The sequence below is a fragment of the Carex rostrata genome, chromosome 13 (genome assembly GCF_964058835.1).
Source record: "Carex rostrata chromosome 13, lpCarRost1.2, whole genome shotgun sequence".
Lineage (NCBI taxonomy): Eukaryota > Viridiplantae > Streptophyta > Magnoliopsida > Poales > Cyperaceae > Carex > Carex rostrata.
Genome location: NC_135930.1, coordinates 7,544,442 through 7,568,051, shown reverse-complemented (window position 1 = coordinate 7,568,051; position 23,610 = coordinate 7,544,442). Strand labels below are relative to the sequence as shown.

Sequence of the window (23,610 nt, the reverse complement as noted above, 5' to 3'; positions counted from 1 at the left end):
GGAGGCGCCCGTACTCTACTAACAAGAGGCTGATAGCCATATCTTTATCGATGTAATGGAGAGATCCAGTCTTCAATGTAATGGAAAGATTAGTTATAAACTGGCTGTAAGCCTGTAACTACCTCCTGTAAAATCAATTAATTTCCCAGATCCTCTAACTAATTATTGTCCAAGTGGGCCCTCTTGACATTAAAAGGCAGTTATTTAGTACACAAGATTTTCGGAGGAACCGAATCTCCTGTTCTTCGGGTGCAGAAAATTTATGTCCTCAAAGTCATTGTGGAATAGGACCAATTACTGTTACTGTTTTTAAATTTGAATTCACCTACAGTGACTCTGGAGGCTTTCTGCCCCGAGGGCAGACGATTCGTCCCATTCTCGGAAGGGTATCCTCTCCAATATGCCTACTAGGGATTCGAATTAAAAAAAAGTATTATTTGAACTTTGAGATTCGTGTGAAGTTAAAAGAACGGTCCGGATCTAGTATTTCCAGGATTCTCAAGTCTTGAGTCTCAACCCATGTGGTACAGTGGTAGTTTGTTCATAGACAATAATTGAGAGAGAATACAAAAGAAAACTAAGAGAGAATTGTTACGTGATCATGCGTCTCACATCCTGTTGACTTTTAAAATTAGGAGAGATTATAAATCAAAACTAGAATCTCAATCGAATCAACCGTCTTCCAATTTTCATCACACAACAATGTTTCTCAAAACCCCCCAAATTCGAGCATTGGTTCTCCTTCTATGGCAATCCATGGCTGTAATGGTCCTTTCAGTCTCGACAGATTTCTCCATTGCTGGATACAACCCTTACCCGACAAATGCACACAAGCTTCATGTAGCTCAACTTTTCGAACAATGGATGGAGACGCATGAGAAAATCTATTCCCAGCCGGAGGATAGAACTCGTGGATTTGAGAATTTCTTGAGAAATTACGAATATGTGAATGGAAGGAACGCGAATGGAGGTCATTCTGTAGGGATGAATAATTTGGCGGATTTGAGCAACGAGGAGTTCAGGGAGAAGTATTTGAGTAAGTTTCAGATGGGAAAGAGAAGAGAGAGAAGGGTGGGATCGTATAGGGAGAGAAACTACGAGAGTTGCGATGCGCCTCCTTCCCTCAATTGGGAGGAGAAAGGTGTGGTTACTGCCGTAAAAAACCAAGGCCAATGCGGTAAGATGTATTTTTTATTTCTTGTCGATTAGTACATCGTTGTTGCCATCTGAAATTCAAAACTACTAGATAAATTTCCATAATTTTAATATTTTATTTTTCAAAAAATGTGGCAATTAGCACTCAGAATAACAGAAAAAAGTCAAACCACATTTAACAGTATCCAACTGGTATGTGAAAACCAGTTGCAGACAAGCAACTATTCCTTTGGTATGTAAAATAAATCGTACCACTTAAATTGTAATTTTTTTGTATTTAGGAAGCTGTTGGTCATTCTCTACAACTGGAGCCATTGAAGGAATTAATGCGATAACCACTGGAGAGCTGATCAGCCTCTCGGAACAAGAGCTTGTAGAGTGCGTCACTACCAACTGGGGTTGCAATGGAGGCTACATGGATTATGCATTTGAATGGATTATCCAAAATGGAGGGATCAGCACCGAGCCAAATTATCCCTATACAGCAAAAGACGGTATATGCAACATCACTCAGGTAATTCAACCGGAAGATTATTTTCAACAACTGTACCTTTCTTTTTCTGATGTTGTACTTATCTTTTCTGATTTGGGATCTTATGAGTGAGGCTATGGTACTATGTATAGCGCATAATGATCTGTACTATGGATTAATATCTCCATTTTCTAAGTCTAAATAGTCGATCTGAACCATTCAACATGACCTTCATATAAAAATGAGTATGGCTAATATAACATCAGTGTCATTTCAGTCTATATAACACCAACTCCAAAACCTATCAAATTGAGTTCAAATAGTAAATCCAAACTGTTCGAACCAATTTACTTTATGAGTGATGCATTTGCATGCAAACTTTTTATATTTTCGAGTTATTTTAGTATCAAATCAAGCGGCAAAAAAAATTGAAAAATGAATGTATTAAAATTAACTTAAAAACTCAAACATTTGACCGCTTGACTTGATATCAAATAAACTCAAAAACTTATAAATTTTACATGTAAACGCACAACTAATGAAGTACATTGGTTTGAACGGTTTGGATTCACCATTTGAACTCGATTTGATAGGTTTTGGAGTTGGTGTTATATAGACTGAAATGACACTAATGTTATATTAGCCACACTCTATAAAAATGTACTTGTAGATCAAATTTTACATTTTTAAAAAAAAATTTTGCTATTTTTGTAGATGTGGAAAATCACTTGATCTAAAAATTCTAGACCATTCAAAAGTAGTGATTTTCTACCTATATAAAAAAATAGTAATTTTTTTTAAAAAATGTAAAATTTAGTCTGCAAGTATATTTCATACAGAGATCATGTTGAACGGTTCAGATCAACTATTTGGACATAAAAACGAAAATATTGATCCGTATACGGACCAATCTGCGGTATGCATAGTACTGTAATAAAAATAAATAACAGAATTATATTTGTGTGTGTGTGTGGCTAATGAAAAATTATATGGCAGGCGAATAATAAAGCAGTGACAATAGATGGGTACCAAGATGTGCCACCGAATGATGAGGCGCTTCTCTGTGCTGTACTGAAACAACCAATTAGTGTCGGCATTGATGCCGGTGCTCGTGACTTCCAGCTTTACAAAGAGGTAAGCTTCAATAGTTCTAAAATGTATTAAAGGGATCTTTACGAATTTTTTGTATCAAGTGCATTTCTTGGTTTATTTGTGTGCATGCTTCATGTCAGGATGCACTTCTTGACCTGTAAAAGAAAGACAATTTGTTTCTATTTCTTGTGAAAAATGAAACTAAACCAGCAATTGCTCAATTGTAATGATAGGGAATCTACAACGGAAATTGCTCAAGTGATCCAGATGAAATAAACCACGCAGTGCTGCTTGTTGGATATGGATCTGAGAATGGCACTGATTACTGGATCTTAAAGAACTCCTGGGGTACAAGATGGGGAAACCAAGGCTATATCTACATAAAAAGAGATTTAAGCCTGCCGTATGGTAAGTGTGCTATACATGGACTTGCCTCGTACCCTACAAAAAATCACGCTACTATCTCCCCATATCGGGCATTTGAGTAACCTGTAATTAGTGTACATTTGTGTTTCTCATTTGTTGCTTATTTCACTTGCTGAACATTGAGTGGCTTTTAAATTGATGTGCAATTGAGATAATACTTTATTTTCTTGAGGTAAAATCCCTTGGGAAATTTTCAAAAATTTAAGAATAGGCTACATCAGGTACATATAGAGTCACATATCCGGGGAGAAATTACATAGTCAATTTTTTGAAACACATAATTCCTGCAAAAGCATCTTGAATGATTTACGAGATTGCGGGGCCCCGGCACCTGGCAAATTTTTCTGTAACTCTTCACTGGGCCAAAAATTGTAGATCCTTGTGATGAATCAGATATATATGCCAGTATACTGTAGTCTGATAGAATCAGAGTTGGGGGTTGAGGCATGGTTTTATTGTTTGGAATTTTTTGCCATGACTTCTCCATGTAATACAGAAGTTGATCTGGCACATTGGAGTTGACCGTTGTGATTGTAAACAGCAGTTGAGATTGAGATCCTAGATTAGTTGATGAACCATACGGATTTTTATGTTTGTGAATAGATTAGATGATTTATGATTATATCTGTGAGGTTCTCTTGTGCTTCGAAGAGAAATGATGACTTTTGAGTTTCAAAGCGTCAGGCGTGTGAAAGGGCATTTTATAGAGAGACCTGGCGAAATAAACTATGGATGTTGTTGGAGACACATCACCTGGTAACGCTTAGCAATTTAGCATAGTCGCTACAGTTTTTACCGATTATACATTCAACTTTTCTACCTTCTCCTCTTTTCTGATATTACAAAAAATTGTAAAAATAACAAAGATACAGTTAGACTTAGATGAAATTCTCCCTTAGATTTATTAGGAAACATCATTAACGGCTCTTCAGCCTTATAAATTAGAAATCTGTGATAATGTATCAAAATGTAATTTATAAATTATAAAAAAAGATTAATTTACGAAATTTCTACAGATATCAATTCAACATTTCAAAAATAAATATAACAAAGTATATCTCAATAATTCAAGCATCTCGAAAAATGACAAGCAGATTCTTCAAGCTCTACTTGGAGAGAACGGGTTGCATCCGACGCCCACCGGACTTGGGTCCGATAGGTTTGTCTACCGTCCAATCGGCTTTAAAGTTCATGCACGTTTGTTTCATGATTCGTGCTTATCTAGTTTGTATAAATCTTAAAACGGATCAAATAACAGTGGAACCCATTAAATTTAAATCTGATAGACGCCTCGACGCAAATTTCTCCCCTACTGTTACGATTAGCAATAGTGGCACGTTTTAAGGTGTTTATAGTATTTGGCATCCTAAGTTTTGATGTTTTCGGGGTTTTTTTTTTCTTACCATCTTGCCGATTTGTAAATCCTCCCACCTACAAACCTTTTGTTATTTTCGATAAAAATTAGGTAGGTTAAAAAAGACGCCAAAAACCACGAGATTGAAAAAAAAAAATTATAATCTAAATATCTGTTATTTGAGGTATCGTGATCTAATTTTAAGTCCTCAATAATTAGATAAGGAAAGTCCGCTTTTGGTTCGTTAATTTTTTTATTTGTGTCAATTAAGTCTTCAACTAACTTTTTACACATGATTAAATCAAGATTATGTACTTTTCATTGATTTAATTAGCCACGCAAAATCGTAAACCCGTACACTACTTATAGAAGACATTATTATAATACTAATTGAATTTTACTAACCAATCTAAAGCATTTTCAAATTGTTTATTTTAGAAAATTCAAAAATAGCAAAGACAATAATCGAATCAAGAAAATTTTAAGAAATGATTGAAGCATGCGTAATAGGCAGTTAGTTCAAAAGTTGATCGAGAAGAAATATAATCAAAGACTTAGTTGAGCCAATTAATTAATTTGGGTAGACCTTTCATAGTTTTGAACTAATTAATTAATTTCTCAGGGGTATTGAGATGAATAATATGGCTGAACATATTTTGTACACACACCTTAAACTACGGACATAAGATTTTATGCAAAATGTAGGCAATCTATTTGCATAATACCTAATTATCATAATCTCATTTCTTTTAAACTTTTACATTTTGATATGAGTGAGGCTATGGTACTTTACAATGTGCGGATTGTTCTGTGCATTGGACTCATATCTCCATCTTCAAAGTCTAAATATTCGATCCGAACCGCTCAACATTATTATTATATGAAAATATACTAAGAGACCAAATTTTATATTTTTTGAGACAATTAGAAAATCAGTTGATCTAAAAATTCTAGATCATTCGAAAGTAATGATTTTTTACCTACCTCAAAAAATATTAAAAAAATTTCAAAAAATATAAAATTTGATTGCCAAGTATATTTTCATATGATAATAATGTTGAGCGTTCAGATCAACTATTTGGCCTTTAAAAACAGAGATATGAAGCCAATGCACAATACGATCCGCGCATTGCAAAGTACCATAGCCTCACTCTTTTGATATATTTGAAAATAACTGTGTCAAAATATCTATGGATCAAAACATATCTAAAAATGCCTGTACACTTCTAAACTTGGGTTGCCTTTCTTATTAAGGTTCAACTTGTATAGTCTTAAAAAAAAGTTTAATTATAGGTATGTTGCTAAATTCAATAAAACAAAACCTTTCGATTATAGTTATGTTTCAAAATTCATACTAGCTACTTGATGCTAAATTCCGCAAACCTCAATTTACCGACTATTTTTTGCTATTAATGATGTTATAAAATCATAACCAGCAATTCAATCAACCATCTCATACAATAATGTCTCTCAGAAACACCCAAATTCAAGCAAAAGTTCTTCTTATTTGTCTATCCATTGTCATGTTAGCACCTTCAATACGTACAGATTTATCCGGTTTAGGATACAATTCTTCTAATTACCAGGCAAAGAAGCAAGAACTAGTTCAACTTTTTGAACAATGGATGAAAAAGCATGAAAAAACCTACGCACGACCGGAAGATAAAGTGCGGGGATTCGAGAATTTTGCAAAGAATTTTGAGTTTGTGTACAAATGGAACACGAACAAAGAGAAAGGAGGTCATGTTGTGGGGTTAAATAATCTTGCAGATTTAAGTATCGAGGAGTTCAGAGAGAAATATTTGACAAATATTGCTATGAGAAAGAGAAAAGAAGTAAAGAATGACCAAATAAATATGAATAAAGAACATGAATATTGTACCACGCCACCTTTTCTTGATTGGAGGAAGCAAGGTGTGGTCACACGAGTAAAAGATCAAGGATATGATTGTGGTAAGTTTACTGTTTTATTATTTAAAATTTCAATATAATTATATGTGTGTATTTGCAATTTTTTAATATTGTGTATTTTTTTTTCGAATTAATAATAGAGGAGGGATTCAATTACACCATTTTTTGGTGACATTGAATTACATTCTTCATTTTCAAAGTTTTTAAATTCCAAACAGTCAATTCAAACCGTTCAACATAATGAATATGTTAAAATTTGCTTCAATAATATTAGTAAATCTCAATTGCAATCTCCAACTTTTTGATATACCGCTATTCTATATCTCTATTTTTAATGCCGGAAGGTGTAGTTTTTATTTATTTTTATTTTTTATATAACGTTATTCAAATTCTCAATCTACAATTTTTTAGACTTTGTATATTGAAAGACAAAAATTTGTCTATTCCAAATTGAACAGCTCGAAATATAAATGACCTTTTACTATGAGAGGTGCTAACTATCATTAAATTAAATATTTTTCTCCGGTACATGCATCGTCTAGAAAACTCAAGCTTGATTATTAGAAATAGATATTGACTTGAAAATAAACTATTAAAAAACCAATTCTATATAGTTTCTGTCCACATGAGGTTAGGAGGATGCACTTGTTTATTACTGGATTAAATCTTTTTCTTTTTCAAAATATGCTTATCTTTAAGAATTTTTTTTGCAAAATATATGATATTTTATTCAAAATAATTATACAATTATATCTTATTATGAAAATTTTGTCATACATTATATTATTCTTTTTTACTCTCTGTTCTTGCTTATCCTAAAAAGCATGTTTGAGGAGTTATAGATATTCAAAGTGAGGATTCCTACTGTAGCTCTCTATTTTTTGAAAGCTTTGCGCATGTTGTGAAGTCATGAATGGGACTCGAATTCTCAACTTTTGAATAACCATAGTCTTAGAATCTTTTCTTCTAACCAACTACGCTACCATTCTATTTAGGACTGTATAAAATCGCTCAAACTCGTAACTCGTTTAAAACTCGCTAATTTACAACTCGAGTTGACTGTCTCGTTTAATAAATGAGCTGAGTTTGAGTATATCCTAACTCGATCGCTCACTAATAACTCGAGTTACACAAAGTTCGTCACAATAAATCTCATACCCTTCTAAATGACTCCTAAACTGTTGTTTGTATTTTTTATTTTGTTTGTTGTCTTGTTAATTATATTTGAATTGTTTGTGTTTAGATAAACTCTTACTAAATTATTTAAATTGTTTGTGTTTAGATAAACTCTTACTAGTATATAACTATAACTAAGAAAATTGACTGGTCAAACGAGTTATAAGCGAGTTGTGAGCCAACACAAGTTGGTAATGAGCTAAACTTAAGTTGGTTTTACAGCTAGTTATTGACATTCCAACTCGAATTGACTCGCTCATTTACTAAATATGTTGAACACGAATTGGAGATAACTTGCTCGAATTCGGCTCATTTACAGCCTTAGTCCCATCCCACTGAACATCCTTTCATGCTTGTGTTGTGCCAACTTTCCATTATCCACTGAACATCACAGGCCGAAATTGATAGAGGGAAATGGATGCTAAGCATCTCCTATAAATTGAAATTAAATTGTTTTGTTCTCAAAAAAAATAATTTCTACAAAATTATACGATTAACTTCTTTCGTAAAATAAAATTACATAATATTTATACCTTCTGTACGTATTCCAATTTTCTGGTTACGTCTTTTAAATAAATAATTACGTACAAGTTTGATAATAACATAGGGAGTTGTTGGGCATTCGCTGCAACTGGAGCAATTGAAAGCATTAATGCAATAAAAACCGGAGAGCTGATAAGCATCTCCGAACAAGAGCTCGTAGACTGCATGTCACCCGAATGGGGCTGTCTAGGAGCCTCCAAGGAAGATGGATTTGAATGGGTGATAAAAAATGGAGGAATTAATACCGACTCAAACTATCCCTATGACGGACTAAATCAGACATGCAACATCAATCAGGTATACTTGGTTTTCTTTCTTACATGAGACATTTTTTATTTATTTATTTTTTGAAAAAAAAAAGGATGAAACATAAATTAACTCAACCTAAAAAACTAATTTAACATGAAAATATCCAGCCTAGTGTATTTAATTTTTTACATGAGACATCGAAGATAGTTTTTTTTTTTTGGTGCACTTTGGTTTGAATTGTTCATATCGGAGCTATTTGGATTTTTAATTAAATTGTTTTACATTTGCCGCGTATACAATATAAAAAAAGATGATGCTATTTTGAATTACTTTATTTATTTATTTTTGCTTAACTGAAGCAAAATTAATTAACAGGCTAAAAATAAGGTGGTGAAAATAGACGGATACAAGTTTGTGGCACCCAGTGATCATGCGCTACAATGCGCTGTGCTCAAACAACCAATTAGTGTCGGCATCACAGCCGATACTGAAGACTTCTTTCTTTACAAGGGAGTAAGTTTTAGCCATCATTTAATTAAGTATATAAAATATCTTTAGATATATATGCTCTCTAATAATAAAAAATAAAGTAAAAAATGACAATTTAAGAAGAAAAGGTTACTTCAAATCAAAAGGCTCAAAATTAGTGAAAATTGATGCCTTTTGTGTTTCTAGGTTTGTATTTTTCTCCTCAAGCATTGTCTCTCCCTTCTAATATTTTGATTTTTGAAGTAATCATAAATTGTAAACTCTAATCATCCATCTCTTCTCTCTTTTTGTTTTTTTTCCCCTCATTTTTCTTAACTACTTCTAAATTTAAAAATGACATAATAGGAAAATGAAAGAGTGCTTTGTAATTTGATCCCTTTCTCTCCTCTTCATCCCCATTCAAAATTTATGGAGTAAGGTAGTTGTGTAACATCCTCATCATATACACTTGCTTTCTCTACCTTCATCATATCATATATTTTTTAAATATAGAAGTAATTTTATTTATCAAATTTCGTATAATTTAAGTAGTGTTTTATCAATAGACTTAAAATATCTATCATTCTCCTATAAATAATAATTAATTAATTAATTATAATGCTAGAGCTACGAGTTAAGTTGGTACTTTTACTAGGTCTAGGCATCATCTACTTTCCAAAATAAAAAAAATTTCAATGCTTCAAAATATCTCTTAGACTTGACGGTAAAAGTATTTAACAATATTAGTATCCTTGTGTGAATACTTTCATCGGTAATATCAATATTCTTAAATATTATTTTTTGTCGGTTTATTTTCGACAACAGTCATTTTTTACCTTCACGGATAAACAGATTCTTGTAGTCATGTAATTCTATTTAGAAAAAAATCAAAGTTTTTTTTTTGTTATTTGATTAGTAACTATAAATTAAACTCAAATGACTGAAAAAGTTAAAGTCGTTCAATACAAAATATAGCATGTATTAAATCTTATGTCGGTTATACATATTTATCGTATATATGTATGCCTAAATTTTTTATTTTTTGACAATTATAAGTTTGTCGAATTGAAATTTGGTTGATGGATCAAAAATCACATACCCTAACATGCTATATCCGATTTTTTTCATTTCTCTCAGGTTTTATTATTTGCTTTTGTATCACTTTTTTAAATCATCATGTAAATCTATAGAATTTCCATTTCAAGTAAATCTATCGAAAACAATTGACGAATAATATATCAGGGAATTTACGATGGAAATTGCTCGAGCAATCCAGACCTCATCGACCATGCAGTTCTACTGGTCGGATATGGATCTGAAAACGGCGATGACTATTGGATCGTGAAGAACTCGTGGAGTAAAAATTGGGGAGACGAAGGATATATGTATGTAAAAAGGAATACTAAAGACCTGCCATATGGCAAGTGTGCCATACTTGCTTCTAGCTCCTATCCTACAATAAATCACACTTCTTTCATCCACAAAAAAAACCATAATTCTTCCTCCCAAAAATCAAGATTTTGGGGCATCTGGATTATGGTTTGCATTTTTATTTCTGAATTATTGCTTATTTAGCTGCTTTTGAGTTGACACCAATTTACTTTGTAAAATTAGAAGTTATATTAATTAACATGAGCAAGGGATTTTTTTTTTCTCTATTAAAGGATTGCAATTTTCTGATTTTTTTTAATTAAATAATTGCAATTTTCAATGATTTGAATATGTTGTTTAAAACCAATCCGATAAGTTGTAGAATTTGGTTCCCAAAGGAATTTGATAAACTTAAAAACAACCTATTTCATTTCTTTTTATTTTAGAAAATTTAAAAATGTTAAGACCATAATCGAATCAAGAAAATTTTAGCGAGTTGATTGAAGCATGTGTAATAAGCAATATATACTTGAAAGAGTTTATCGGATCAAAATATGATCAAAGACTTAACTGAATTAATTAATTAATTTGGGTAGACCATTCATAGTTTTGAATTAATTAATTAATTTCTCAGGGGTATTGAGATGATTAAACTACGGACATATGATTATCATAACACCTAATTATCATAATCTCATTTCTTTTTCCTTTTGACATATATGAAAATAATTAACTGTCAAAAACATCTCTAAAAATGCTTGTACACTTCACTAAACTTGGGTTGCCTTTAAAATGAAACCCTTTCAATTATAGTTATGTTTCTAAATACATGGGAAAAAAAAACTTTGGATTATAGTTATTTTCTAAATTCATACTACTCAGGTGCTGATTTCGCAAACCACAATTTACCGACTATTTTTTAGAACCAGCAATTCAATCAAACATTCTCATACAACAATGTCTCTCAAAAAGATCCAAATTCAAGGAATAGTTCTCCTTATTTGGCTATCCAACTTTTGATATACCGTTATTCATATTTTAATCTTTAATGCGGTATGATTATTCTTTTTATATAGATACCGTTATTTAAATTCTCAATCTCCAAGTTTTTAAACCTCATGTAGATTGAAAGACAAAAAATTGTCTATTCCAAATCAAAAAGTTAAAGGTATAAATGATCTTTTATAACGAGAGGTGCTAACTATCGTTTAAAATATGTCACATATTTTTCATGCAGTACATTATCCAAAAATCTCAAGCTTGAATATTAGTAACTAGAAAAAACTATTAAAGGACAAATTATATATGGTTTATGGTCATATGAGGTTAGAGAAAGACAGTTGTCTATCCCTAAATTTTTTTTTTCCTTTGAAAATATGTTTCTTTTTCAGAATTTTTCTTTACAATTGTGTTCAAAACAATTATACAATTATGTCTTACTTAATTGTTTTTGTCATATATTATCTTATTTTTTTACTCCGCCTCTGTTCTTACCTATATGAAAAAATGCATGTTCAAGGAGTAGTGGATATCGAAAGTCGCAATAGAGGATTCTCGATGTAGCCCCCCCAATCTATTTTTATGAGAATTTTTGTTTTAGTATTTAACGTTCGAATTCTTTTTTTTTGAGTAAAAATAGAGATCAAGTCCCCACTAACGTTCGAATCCTTAGATCTTTCTAAGTAAAACATTTGAATATGTTTTTAGTGTAGTGACAAAGGCATATGATTCTTATGTGGTAGGTCATGGGTTCGAAACACTCATAAAGTGGGAGAAATCCTCTGTATTAATACGCAGATGTTTGAAATGTATTAGGTGACTTGACATCCAACTCATATTTCAAAAAGAAAAAAGAAAAACGCCATTCCATGCTCGTGTTGTGCCAGTTTTTCATTATCAACTGAATAATGAAGGGTGGAAAGAGGAAAAGAAGTGCCAATTAAGCACCCTTTATAAATTAATAGTATTCAGTTTTGTCCTTTGAAAATTTTAATTTTTGGATTAATTTTCTATATACCCTTCAATTTGTCTTGAGTTTCTTATTTATCCCTCTAGAGTTGAATATATTATATATATCCTCCAACTCTTCAACACATTTTTTTTATTTCTCCATGACAGTAATAATTTTTTTACTCCAATTAAATAATATAAAAAGACAGGAAGAAATATGTGATTTGGTGCGTTTAGAGGAGAGAGAGAGGTTTGGTGCCTTACATTGAAGAGAATTCAGGCGAACTAAAGAGACCGAAGAGTATAATGGAAATTTTAAAGTTTTAAAAAATATTATTTAATTATTTTTTGATATATTTGATATGTTATAAAGTTAGATTGGATAAATATGTAAATTTGTATAATTTTCAATGATAAATATGTAATTATTGATTTTGAAGAGATATATACGTAATATTGAAACTTTGAGTGATGTATATAAAATTCCCCCTATTTTCTAATGTTTGTCGTTTATTTAATCTTGGAGTTTACGACGTGATATGTCAAGTCCGTCTTCTAGTCGCTGATCACACGAATGCGTATCCTCTGCATAAACTTAAAAAGGAATATTTTGAGTTAATGAATCTTAACCGTTTGATTTTAAACGGAGCCAATCCGGCCTCTACTTATGATATAGGGGTCTTTAATATTAGTGTGAATCTAGTCTGAACGAATCTTGAAATAGCTTGGACAGTCAGGATTCATTAACTGAAAAGATTCCCTTTTGAGTTAATGCAGAGGAAATTCCCGATCACACGGCTCAAATTTAATCATGGCGATAGTTCCAATTCTACCCTTCCCTTCCCGGGATCGAATCTCCTGTTCTCAGAGTCACTGTTAGTGGGTCCCACCCACTTCAAATCCTAAATCCGGCTCCACCCACCCCACAGTGACTGACTGAGGGGGCAGGTGATCTGCTCCCTTCCCTTAAACCCTTTCACGCCTTTCCCGTTCCAGTTCCCCACCAGTCTAATCGCTCTTTGTCGCCTTACCTTTCGCTTTTACAAACAATGGCGGATAACCTCACCGGCGGAGCGAATCAACAGCACGTGCATTCCGACTTAGGGCACGTGGCGGGTCGACTGGAGCAGAAGCTTGCTGATCTCGTTCTGGTATTATCCCCCCTTCTCAGTTCTATGGTTTGCTTGGTTGTTCGCTACATCGTTCGCTTTGGAAAAGCTTGTTTAAGTGTATTTTTTTTTTTGGTATTAGATCCTGTTAATCATTTGATTTATTCTTGAGCCCGTTGAAAATTTGAGATAGTGAGAGAGAGAGATGGCAAGAAGGGGATTTTTGTTTCTGTGTCATTGGCTCGGCATTCTGCAACGGTTTGCTAAATTGGCCGGTCCTTTCGCCTGTCTGTTGGTTTCTCAGGTGGGACCTGAGAAGTTACCAGGAATCGGGGCCGGAGCCACATAGAGCTAAATATTCCAAAAATTCGGTTTTATTTCTATACTTTTTCTAGAAAAATTATAAAAATATACTTGAGATTAAAAAACTATAATATTATACTTCATCCCATAATTTGTACTCAAAATATGTTTCTATTTGTATGATTTCTCCGGAAAAATTATAAAAATATACTTAACATTCAAAATAATTATAAATTTGCACCTCACCCAAAATTTTGCCTCAGCCAGCAATTGTTGTTTTGCCTGGGTCTGTGGTAAAAGCTGGTCATTTTGAGTGTGGGATTTAATTTTGTAATTCAAACACACATTGATTTTGGCGTTTATATTGTTGTGGGATTTAATTTTAATTTATTTGTGTTTGTTATTGAAATTGAATCTGGTAAGTGTTCTAAAAAGTATGTTATTATTACTTTCTGGTTCTTGAGACTTTTTAATTTAGCTTCAATTGCTTATAGATAATATAATCTCTCTTTCAATTATGGATGTTTAGTTTCATGTCACCTTTCAATGTATCATACACACAAATTGTCTTTGTGCTTGGCACTGCACCATACACACAAATTGTCTTTGTTCTTGGCATATGAGATGTACCATTAAACTTATCCCTTTGATGAATATTCAATGCAATGCAAATTTGAGGTCTGATAGGATAATTCTGAAAAAGAGCACTGTTGCAAGTGAGAATAATCAATAAAACCAAAATATAACTTGTGCATTTATATCTAGTCTAGAGTATAAATTTTGGAGACTTTGTTAATCATTTTACTTGTGTTTCTCAAGACTCCAATTATTTTGTATGGGAATGGTCTCAGTAATAATTATTTTAAAAAAAAAATGCAGGATAAGAAGGATACTGATGCAAACCCAAACCCTAATTCCGCCTCTGACCAGTGGCCACCATGCCCCACTCCCTACCCAGACCTCAAACCACCAGCCACATGGGCTGCCACGCTGGCAATGGCCCCACCGCCACCCCCTATCTCTGCCCAGTCTGAAGCTCTTGCCAAAGCCGCCAACATACAGCGCCGCGCCATCAAGGCCACAAAGAAGTTTTTCTCATCTATTAAGGAAGATTTTGGATCTGAATCAGATTACGAGTTCAATTCCTCTGATTCGGAGTCTGAGGTGAAGCCTGACATGGATGAGTTCTTTGATGGTATCTTTGAAAAGGACCCTAAACTGACGCAATATTACAAAAACAACCCTGAGAAGGGCGACTTTTACTGCTTTATCTGTCAGGTAAGGGAGGATTTTAAGGGCAAGGGGATGCGTTACAAGAGCGGCCTTGCACTGATACAGCATGCCAATACTGTATCCAAGGCGGGTTGGAGTGGGGCTCACCGGGCTCTTGCAAGGGCAGTTTGTAGGGTTCTTGGGTGGGACCCGGTAAAGTTACCTGGTACTGGTACTCTTTCCCATTCTTCTGAGGTTGCCACAGAGACTGGTGATTCAGGAACTGAGGTACCTCCTTTGCTGTTTGTGGCAATTTAATTTGTTGTAATGGTCTAGTTTTCTATATACTGGCAACAATTGTTTGCTTCAACTAGGGTGCATGGATAATGAAAGCAGAATGTCAATTGTTGACCTATTCTTCATGAGGCCAGATCTTCTTTTGTAAATGAATGTTTTTTTCTAGGTTGTCAATTTTTGTTTACAAAACATCAAGAACTTAGCTGTAAATCCGCAAACTGGCTCATTCAATCTGCAAATTGCAAAGGGTTGCTAAAAGTGGAATTGTATATATTTCCATGAGTAGGGTTGAAATGCCCCATTGTTTTCGTGCCCCAATCATTCCTCACATCCTTATCTCCATTTTCAAAGTCCAAACGATCGATCCGAACTGCTCAACTTGATATTCGTATTAAAAAATGTGCTTGGACACCAAATTTTAAATTTTTATGGAAATATTTTACTAGATTTTAGATATGTACAAAATCACTGTTTTTGGATGGTCTGCAATCTTATGAAAAACAGTGATTTTGTACCTATCTAAAAATTAGCAAAAAAATTTCCAATAAAATTATAATATTTGGTCTCCTAGCACATTTTAATATGGAGATCATGTTTTGCGATTTGGATTGAATGTTGGACTTTGAAAATGGAGATAAGCATGTGAGGCACAATTGGGGCATTTGAACCCTATATTTCTATTTGCACCTTTGGTTCATCTATAGTTTTTTGTTTTTGTGTTTATTTGCATGCAACCTCAATTGGAAGCATTTCTTTATAGTTGTAATTGCTATTTAGTTGATCCTTTTTTCATGATGGTTTACGGCATTAGATTCCAAAGGAAAAGGTATCAAGTCAGAAAGAGAATTAAAAAAGTAAGCCCAATGAATATCCTAAAGGAACTGATCCGAAGGTCAGTTTCTTCATAAAATTTTGCATGTAGCCCCCTAAAATTATCTTAGTTTCTGACTTGCCTCTTGCATATTTTCACTTGATTTTCTCGCCAAGAGAACCTCATATCTGAAAGAACTTGAAATGCGGCATTGCCTAGAAGTTAGAACATGAACTAGTTTTTCCATATTACAAGTTGCTAGTAATAGTGATAATTTGGTATGGAAAGGTGCAGATAGAAGATTTTTCTTGTGACAACAAAGAGGAACAGATTGGTTCCAAATGTAAGATATTAATTTTGTAAAACTGCCTAATTTTGTGTGTACAAATCTCGGAAATATTTGTTCACTTTTTTTTTTTACATTGTTTAGTACCTCTTTATTTTGTCATATGGTCATCAGCTTTCTTACATAACTCATTCTGGAAAATTATTACAAGGTTTAATTTATTATTGATGAAAACGTATGTCTTGTGTTTACAAAGAGGTTTTATGTTGTTTGATTGCAGAAAAATAATGGTACCACTAATGTTGCTTAGTTCTGATCCCTCTTCAACCATACAAGTAATTTCTTCTACAATCACTGTACTTTCTTTTTTCTTTAAATTTCACACTTAATACATTTTTATTACTATTTATGCACCTTGTGCTCGATTTTGTCTAATTATAGTTCTTGTTATATTGCAGGTCCTGTTTGATATTCAACTCCTTTGCTTCAAAGATCATATGCAGTATTAACCAACGATAGATGAGTATATCTATATCTAGTAATAACAGTAGAAATCTCTGATTTGCTTACTCTGACATGCATGCTCTGGGTCTGTTTATATATTTGGGTGCCAAAATACTTTGAATGCTTGCAATTTTAGAATTTAGTTAGTTCTGCCACATTTGCAAAATTGCTACGCTGGTAATAGTCTAATAGGTAGAGGTTGTCCCAGGCATTTTCCTTCATGAAATGCTAATTTGAAGCTTGGAAACTGATACTCTGATTTAACCAGGAAAAAAAGTGCCTTTGCAAAGAGGAAACAAATCTTGAATTGTGAGTAAATTTTAAGGAGGATTGAGTGGACCAAATATAGATGTATTAAATTAATCTATCATAATTAACTTAGATATGTTCATGTTCAATCACTTGATCAAGTATAAAATGAACATAATAAGTCATAAAATCTTATGACGCATTATTCATGAAAAAAAAAAACGAACAATTCATTTCCACCATTTTATTTTATTTTAATTTAAAAAAATAGATACAAAAATGGGGTTGCTTGTGGCATTGGAATTCTCTTTTTAATATATGGTAATAACTTGATCATTCATGTCAAAAATGAAAGCCATCAGTCGTTTTTTGGAGAGAACAACTTTAGCTAGATAAGAGTACCACTGTACCAGCAAAGCTATTCTAAAGTAAGAGAAGATATTCAAACACCTTTCTTTTACATTAGTATCTAGAAAAAAACTCAGACACGAAATACCATTAATTCTGATCGTCTTCATAAGTTATCTATATGTAATATAAATTTGTAAATCGTTTTGGAGATCACAAAATAAGCGGATCATTTATAGAGATCAACAACCTATAAGTAATAATTTTTAGTGTTATCATGTATCGATTTCTTATCTTATGCCATTATAGTTCCAATAATTATAAATGTGCGCGAATCTCACTGAAGTAAAAGTAGTTAAGAACCAAAAGGGGTTAGAGGACTCCCATTATAAAGTCTTAGCTTTAGGTGGTGGTAGAAAAGAATAACAGCTAACAAAGCTTTCTTATAAAAAGTACATGCCAACGAGAGGAAAAGCTTTCCATTAATTAAGAACATTTTTCTATTAAAAGAATCTGTCATTTTTATTGAAACATAACAGCGCGAAAACACAAGTTTATATGGGTTGCTTCTTTCATTGGATTACCTGCTGAGCTGTATACTCGGGTGGAGAGGCCTGCCAGGCCTGTGTATTTGACTCTTTTTTTTTCCTTAAAATTTGAGAGTCAAGCTCCTAGATTTCATATACAGCTAGAGTGCAAACTTCAAACTGATCGGATAGTGGTAAAACAATATTCGTATCTGTTTTATTTTCCGAATACGGGTACGGATCGGATATTAGACGGATACGGATATGGTAATACAGATACGGATATCCGCTTTTTATAGTAGTGAATGATATATATTAAACTATATAATATATATCTACTATTCAGATACAGATAATTAAAATTTAAAATCATATCCGTATCCGTATCCACACAGATATTCAGATATCATATATCCGTATTAAATTTTCGATACATAATTGGATACGATCGGATAATATCCAACCCGTCTGCACCCCTGTATACGGGACACTAGAAGTGTCAAAAGGTTTACAAAGAAAATTTTATAAAGAAAATAAGTAAGAGAGAGAGAAAAACTAATTATGCACAATATTTCTTCTTCTTTTTCTGAGCTGTATTCAGTGGCTGTGTATTTGACTTATTCTATATATATTTTATAGAGGCAATTTTATGTATACTTTAAAAAAAAATTACGTATTTTTTTGTAATATCATGTTCCTTTTAAATTTAAAATTTTTACACATTTATCCAATTCATTTCCTTTTCAAATTAAAACTCACTTTAAATTTATTGTTAAAATCAAAATAAATTTCTTGAATTATGATTGATAATTATAATTATAAGTTAAAACATCAAAAATTATAAGTCAGAGCATTAGAAAATATAAGACAAAATATTTTTTTTTTATCGAGTACCCAATTAGTTAATGAGTTTAAATCCGATTCGATATTTTTTTGCCCTCCCCTCCTGACGAAAATCCTGAATCTGCCCCTAACTAAGCCACTTCTATAATTTTAAAATTTTAATTATGCATATTAAAATTTAATTGAATTTTTGTTTATTTTATTAAGTTTGTATTTTTAAAATTTTGTAAGGTTAAATAGAGGAGGGTTAAAATGCATCCTCCTTTTTGTTAGTTTAATCAAATTTTTTGAAAAAATAGTTAAAAAACTTTCAAAAAATATAAAATTTGGTCTCCAGACACATTTTAATATGAAGAACATATTGGAAGGTTTGAATCGACTATTTAAACTTTGAAAATAAAAAATATAAAGAAAGGATACACGTTAGAAGCACAAAAGAAGGTGCATTTTAACTCTCCTCATAAATATGATGTTAGGCCGGTCAGATGAAATGTTGTCGTCGAGCATCGTTTTTTTTTCTGTGTCACGGTTCAATTTATATCGAGTCCAGTCGTTTTGGATCGGATCGTAGTATTTGGGATTGTCCAGGTTCAGATCGACTTGGATCGATTCGGGTTGGTTTTCGAGTTATCATGTTTCGGGTCGTCTTCTAAGGTTTCAGGTTGTCTTGGTTTGACCCTGTCGGATCAGGTCAAACATGCCACCTCAATTTAATACTGCAATTTGTTCTTCCTAGGTGGGACATGCCTAGAGAAAAATGTCGCTAATTTGAAAGGTCGATGACTTTTCTCACAAAAAAACAAAAGAAAAGAAGAGAAGAGAAGAAAGACAAAAGACGACGACTTCGCATCGAGTCAATCAATGGAGACCTCCATTCCCTCGAAGTACAGAAAACCAGGCCACGGCACGGTAGCTTCGCACACTCGATATTCCCTCCTCCTCCTCCCCTTCTCTCTGTCGCCATGAGTTACAGTGAGCAAGAGTTGGCGCGAGAAGTTCTCCATCTCCATTCTCTTTGGCACCAGGGGCCACCAAACTCAAACCCCAATTTCTCCTCCCATCATATCCCTTACCATGATCACACATTCTACCGGAGGCCCTCCTCTAACCGTACCCGCTACTCCCGCCCAAACCCTAACCCTACCCCTAGTATTTGCTACAACGACTACCAGAGTTCTCAGCTTACGCCTGAAAGAAACAACGAGAAACAAAAGCGGGAGTCGACGCAGGAAAAAGAGTGGCCGTGTGACCCGGCTTCAGTTCCAGAGCAATCATCGCCACACACGTGGGTTCCATTTGAACAGGCCGTACAAAACCCCCCTACTCTGTCTCCTAATTCAGCCGCTCGAGCTGACTTGACGTCGACGCAACTCTCCGCAATTCAATCTTGCAAAGGTTTCTTCTCCCAGGATTCTGATTCAGAATCGGAATACGAATCGGAATCGGAAAATGATGTGGATGAATTTTTCGGGGACCTTTTTGAAAATGATGCAGATTTGAGGGGCTGTTATGAAAAAAATCATGAAAACGGTGAATTTTACTGTCTAGTGTGTGAAATGAGGAGAGATGGCAAGAAGAGGAAGGGAAAGATCTACAAAGGGTGTGTAGCATTGGTTCAGCATGCCAGTGCTATTGGCAAAGCAGGCCGGCGTGCAGCCCACCAAGCCTTGGCAAGGGCTGTCTGTCTGGTTCTTGGGTGGGACCCGCAGAGGTTGCCTAGTATCGTCCTTTTGCCGGGATCTGTGGTGAAAGCTGATCAATCTGAAGTGGAATCTTAGATATTCATGATTTTAGAGTTTCTGTTGCTGTAGAGGATTTCATTTGTAGTTATTTGTATTTGTTGACAGTAGTTTGAGGAATTATATTATTGGTAATTTCTGTTTTTTGTGTCTACTGTTTGAATTTAGAATTTTAATTGCTTATTCAACATGGTTGAACTATGATTATTTAATTTTTCATCTGGCATTAAATACAGAAAGAAAGAGGTTTTACACTGCATAGAAATTATCTTATTACGAGGCATAGGAGACATTACTAAGAAGGGTTAATTTTCTCGATTCCCTTCGAAACAACTTCAATTTCTTATTTACCCCTCAAGTCTTAAATTTATCTTATTTATCCCTTAACTCTTACAATAATTTTTTATTTACCCATCACTTAACCAATTCTATATTATTCCTTTTTTAAATTATAAAAAACTCTTGATTCAACTTTGATTAAAAATAAAAGACAGTTTTGCCCTTCTCTTTTAATTCTGAAAATGTTACCAACAGCAGAACCGAGTTGGCTCTTTGCAAAACACCTAGTTCGCTATTATCGGAAATGGGATACTAAGGAGGAACCATTAAAAGGTACATGTGGCCTTGTTATGAAATTCAACATCAATCACCTCACTACAGATGTCACTATATCACTTTCATGCCGTTTGCCGCTGAATAGAGTAAGGGGCTTGTTGCAGCTGCACAATAACTTTTCATCTATAATTTTGCTTATTAATTTTCTGCTGAGTATAGTTTAATCCCTGTGTTATTCTTTTAGTCCATGTATATTTGATCTCAATAACTTCTCCGATAAAGTACCATTTCGACTCAGACACCAGTCAGTTAAGATAATCGTTACCTTGATTAGAGTACCAGTAGATAAAAAAAATTCAACTGAGATTAGTATAGGTATAGTATCATAATGCATTGGATTTTTTTGGGGAGCATATTGCCGAGTGGTGCTTAATTTATACATATTAAGAAAGATTTTAACTTATCTGGCCTCAAATGTATCCAGTAATTACATACAAGAGTCTTAAAATTCTAAAAACAATCCTTAATATCTCCCATCCTTAATATAAACTTTAGACCTATGAATTATTATAGCATTTTAACATTCTCAGGGGTCAATTCTCCGAATCAAGCTTATACTGTGATAATGTATTTCAGTATTTAATGGTAAAGTATGAGGTCTAGGACCATGTAAATGTTGATTAATTTATAAAGATATTTACAATTACTAAATAAAAAAAACTTGACAGAAATTATTACCTCTCTCTTTTACTTATGAATAATCTTATTGATCAATTCTAAACTCTATAATGTTGTTTTATCATAAGAGAATCTAAAAAGGAAAAGAACAACGTAGGTAAGAAATGGGAAAATTTTCACTTCATTAATTTTTCTTTCATCATATTATCAAGGTAAGAAAAGAAAAGAAACAAGCATTCAGATTAAGAAGAGAAACAAAGAAGGGGATGAATTGTTTTCACTATCTTCTTCTGTTGTAAACGTATTAGCTAGCGATCTTCTATTATTTTTAATCATATTGAAGAAAAGAAAAGTGACAAAGGAGAAGCTACGGAGAAAGGGAGGGGGGGGGGGGGGGGGGGGAAGATAGCAGGTGCAAAGAGGGGAGAATGAGAAAAGCATGTAGTGAAGGGTAAGACTGTCTTTTATTTTTTAATCAAAGTTGAATCAATAGTTTTTTATAATTTAATTAGAGATAATATAGAATTAGTTAAGTGGTGGGTAAATAAGATAAATTTAAGACTTGAGGAGTAAATAAGAAATTGAAGTTGTTTTGAAGGGTATCTAGAAAATTAATCCTTACTAAGAACCCCATTCAATATATTTTGATATGCTGCAACATCTTACCCTGACAATAGATCCATAGGGAAACATCTAAAGAAAGTTGGATATAATCCTATAAGTGCTATTATTGGTTCTGAATAGGAGCTATACTGCAAGGTAATACAAGTGGTGAAACTAAATTCAGACAATTGCTTTTACATTCATATAGATAAGTAAAAAAGATACAAATGAGGAGCCCCCTGGTCCCACTCTCAGGTGGGAACCAACAAATGTGACTGGTACTGATTCCTGTTATCCTCTTGAGGTTGTGCCAGATGAAGGTGATTCTGGAACTGAGGTACTGTTTGACTTTTGTCTTTCTGGTAATTTAAGTTTCTCAGTATTTTTTTTTTTTTCTGTTACAACAACAATTTGCTCTGGTCTGGGACCTTTGGATGAGTGGATTATAAAGGAAAAATCTTTTAGCTTTTCAATTCTGGTTTCCCAAATTAGAAGGGCTCTGTTGTAAAATATGCAAGACGACTTATTCACTCTACAACTGTGAAAACCAGATAACTATAAAATTGTATTGATTTCTACTTGTTCCTTTTTTATCTGTTTGTTTTGTCTGTATCTATTTGCAAGCATTTCTCTTCTAGTAACATCTGCTGATTATTTGAACCTCTTTATTCTGATTTATTGCAGAATTCAAAAGGAAAAGATTCAGGTCAGGAAGAGAACTTTGAAAATTATGTAAACGAGGATCCTCAAGGAATTGTTCTCAAGGTCACTTTGTTCATAAGATTTTTCGTTTTGACCCCTTAATAATTAGGAATTTCAAAAATTGAAAAGTTGTAAGTCTAGTTAACGTGAACTAGTCATTACCCATTTTATTGGTACAAGACTAAAGATTGTGTCTGGGAAAAATTACAGATGGTGGATTGTACTGGTTCCAAGGAGGACTAATATCTGATCTTGTGGCAGACTAGAATCTCATTATTATTTTTATTTTTTTAAATGGCAGGTCTTGCTTGATATTCTAACCATTTTAGCTTCGAAGATCATATTCAGTGTTTAATCAACCTATTGTGAGGAAATCTAGTATTTATAATAGAACTCTACGATTGGCTTGCAATTATTTTGGGCATGCATTCGTTGAGTCTTAGGTGCCAAAGAGTCAAATCTATTGTTTTACCATTATGTATGTAGGTATAATATAACTCTATGCTGGTAATTGCTTGAGCCTTGCTCAGGTCAACTGGTATTTTTTTTTTTTGAAATACTGGTTACGAGTTATAAAGTCTACTGCTCCTGATTTAACCTGGAGATATGTGCATATCAGTCTGAAGTTCTAAAACACTAGTTTATAAACAATAGAAGGAAATTTTACACTTGACCCT

General features: G+C 33.3%; 3 protein-coding genes across 3 annotated transcripts; all 3 read left to right on the top strand.

The window, feature by feature from the left end:
• The first annotated feature begins 540 nt into the window (after positions 1 to 540).
• LOC144564528 (zingipain-2-like) lies at positions 541 to 3,423 on the top strand. Its single transcript, XM_078314124.1, has 4 exons — positions 541 to 1,177; positions 1,437 to 1,669; positions 2,624 to 2,761; positions 2,953 to 3,423. Exons 1-4 carry the CDS (start codon positions 703 to 705, stop codon positions 3,205 to 3,207), a joined length of 1,101 nt encoding a protein of 366 aa, XP_078170250.1. The 5' UTR covers positions 541 to 702; the 3' UTR covers positions 3,208 to 3,423.
• A 2,539-nt stretch (positions 3,424 to 5,962) lies between these two features.
• On the top strand, positions 5,963 to 10,421 carry LOC144563899 (putative cysteine protease RDL6). The gene is made up of 4 exons (XM_078313365.1): positions 5,963 to 6,452; positions 8,194 to 8,426; positions 8,754 to 8,891; positions 10,089 to 10,421. Exons 1-4 carry the CDS (start codon positions 5,963 to 5,965, stop codon positions 10,419 to 10,421), a joined length of 1,194 nt encoding a protein of 397 aa, XP_078169491.1.
• Positions 10,422 to 13,165: 2,744 nt separating this feature from the next.
• LOC144563898 (uncharacterized) lies at positions 13,166 to 23,137 on the top strand. Its single transcript, XM_078313364.1, has 4 exons — positions 13,166 to 13,318; positions 14,459 to 15,093; positions 19,432 to 20,422; positions 22,916 to 23,137. The coding sequence occupies exons 1-4, from the start codon at positions 13,217 to 13,219 to the stop codon at positions 23,033 to 23,035; spliced, it is 1,848 nt and encodes a 615-aa protein (XP_078169490.1). The 5' UTR covers positions 13,166 to 13,216; the 3' UTR covers positions 23,036 to 23,137.
• Positions 23,138 to 23,610: the final 473 nt, after the last annotated feature.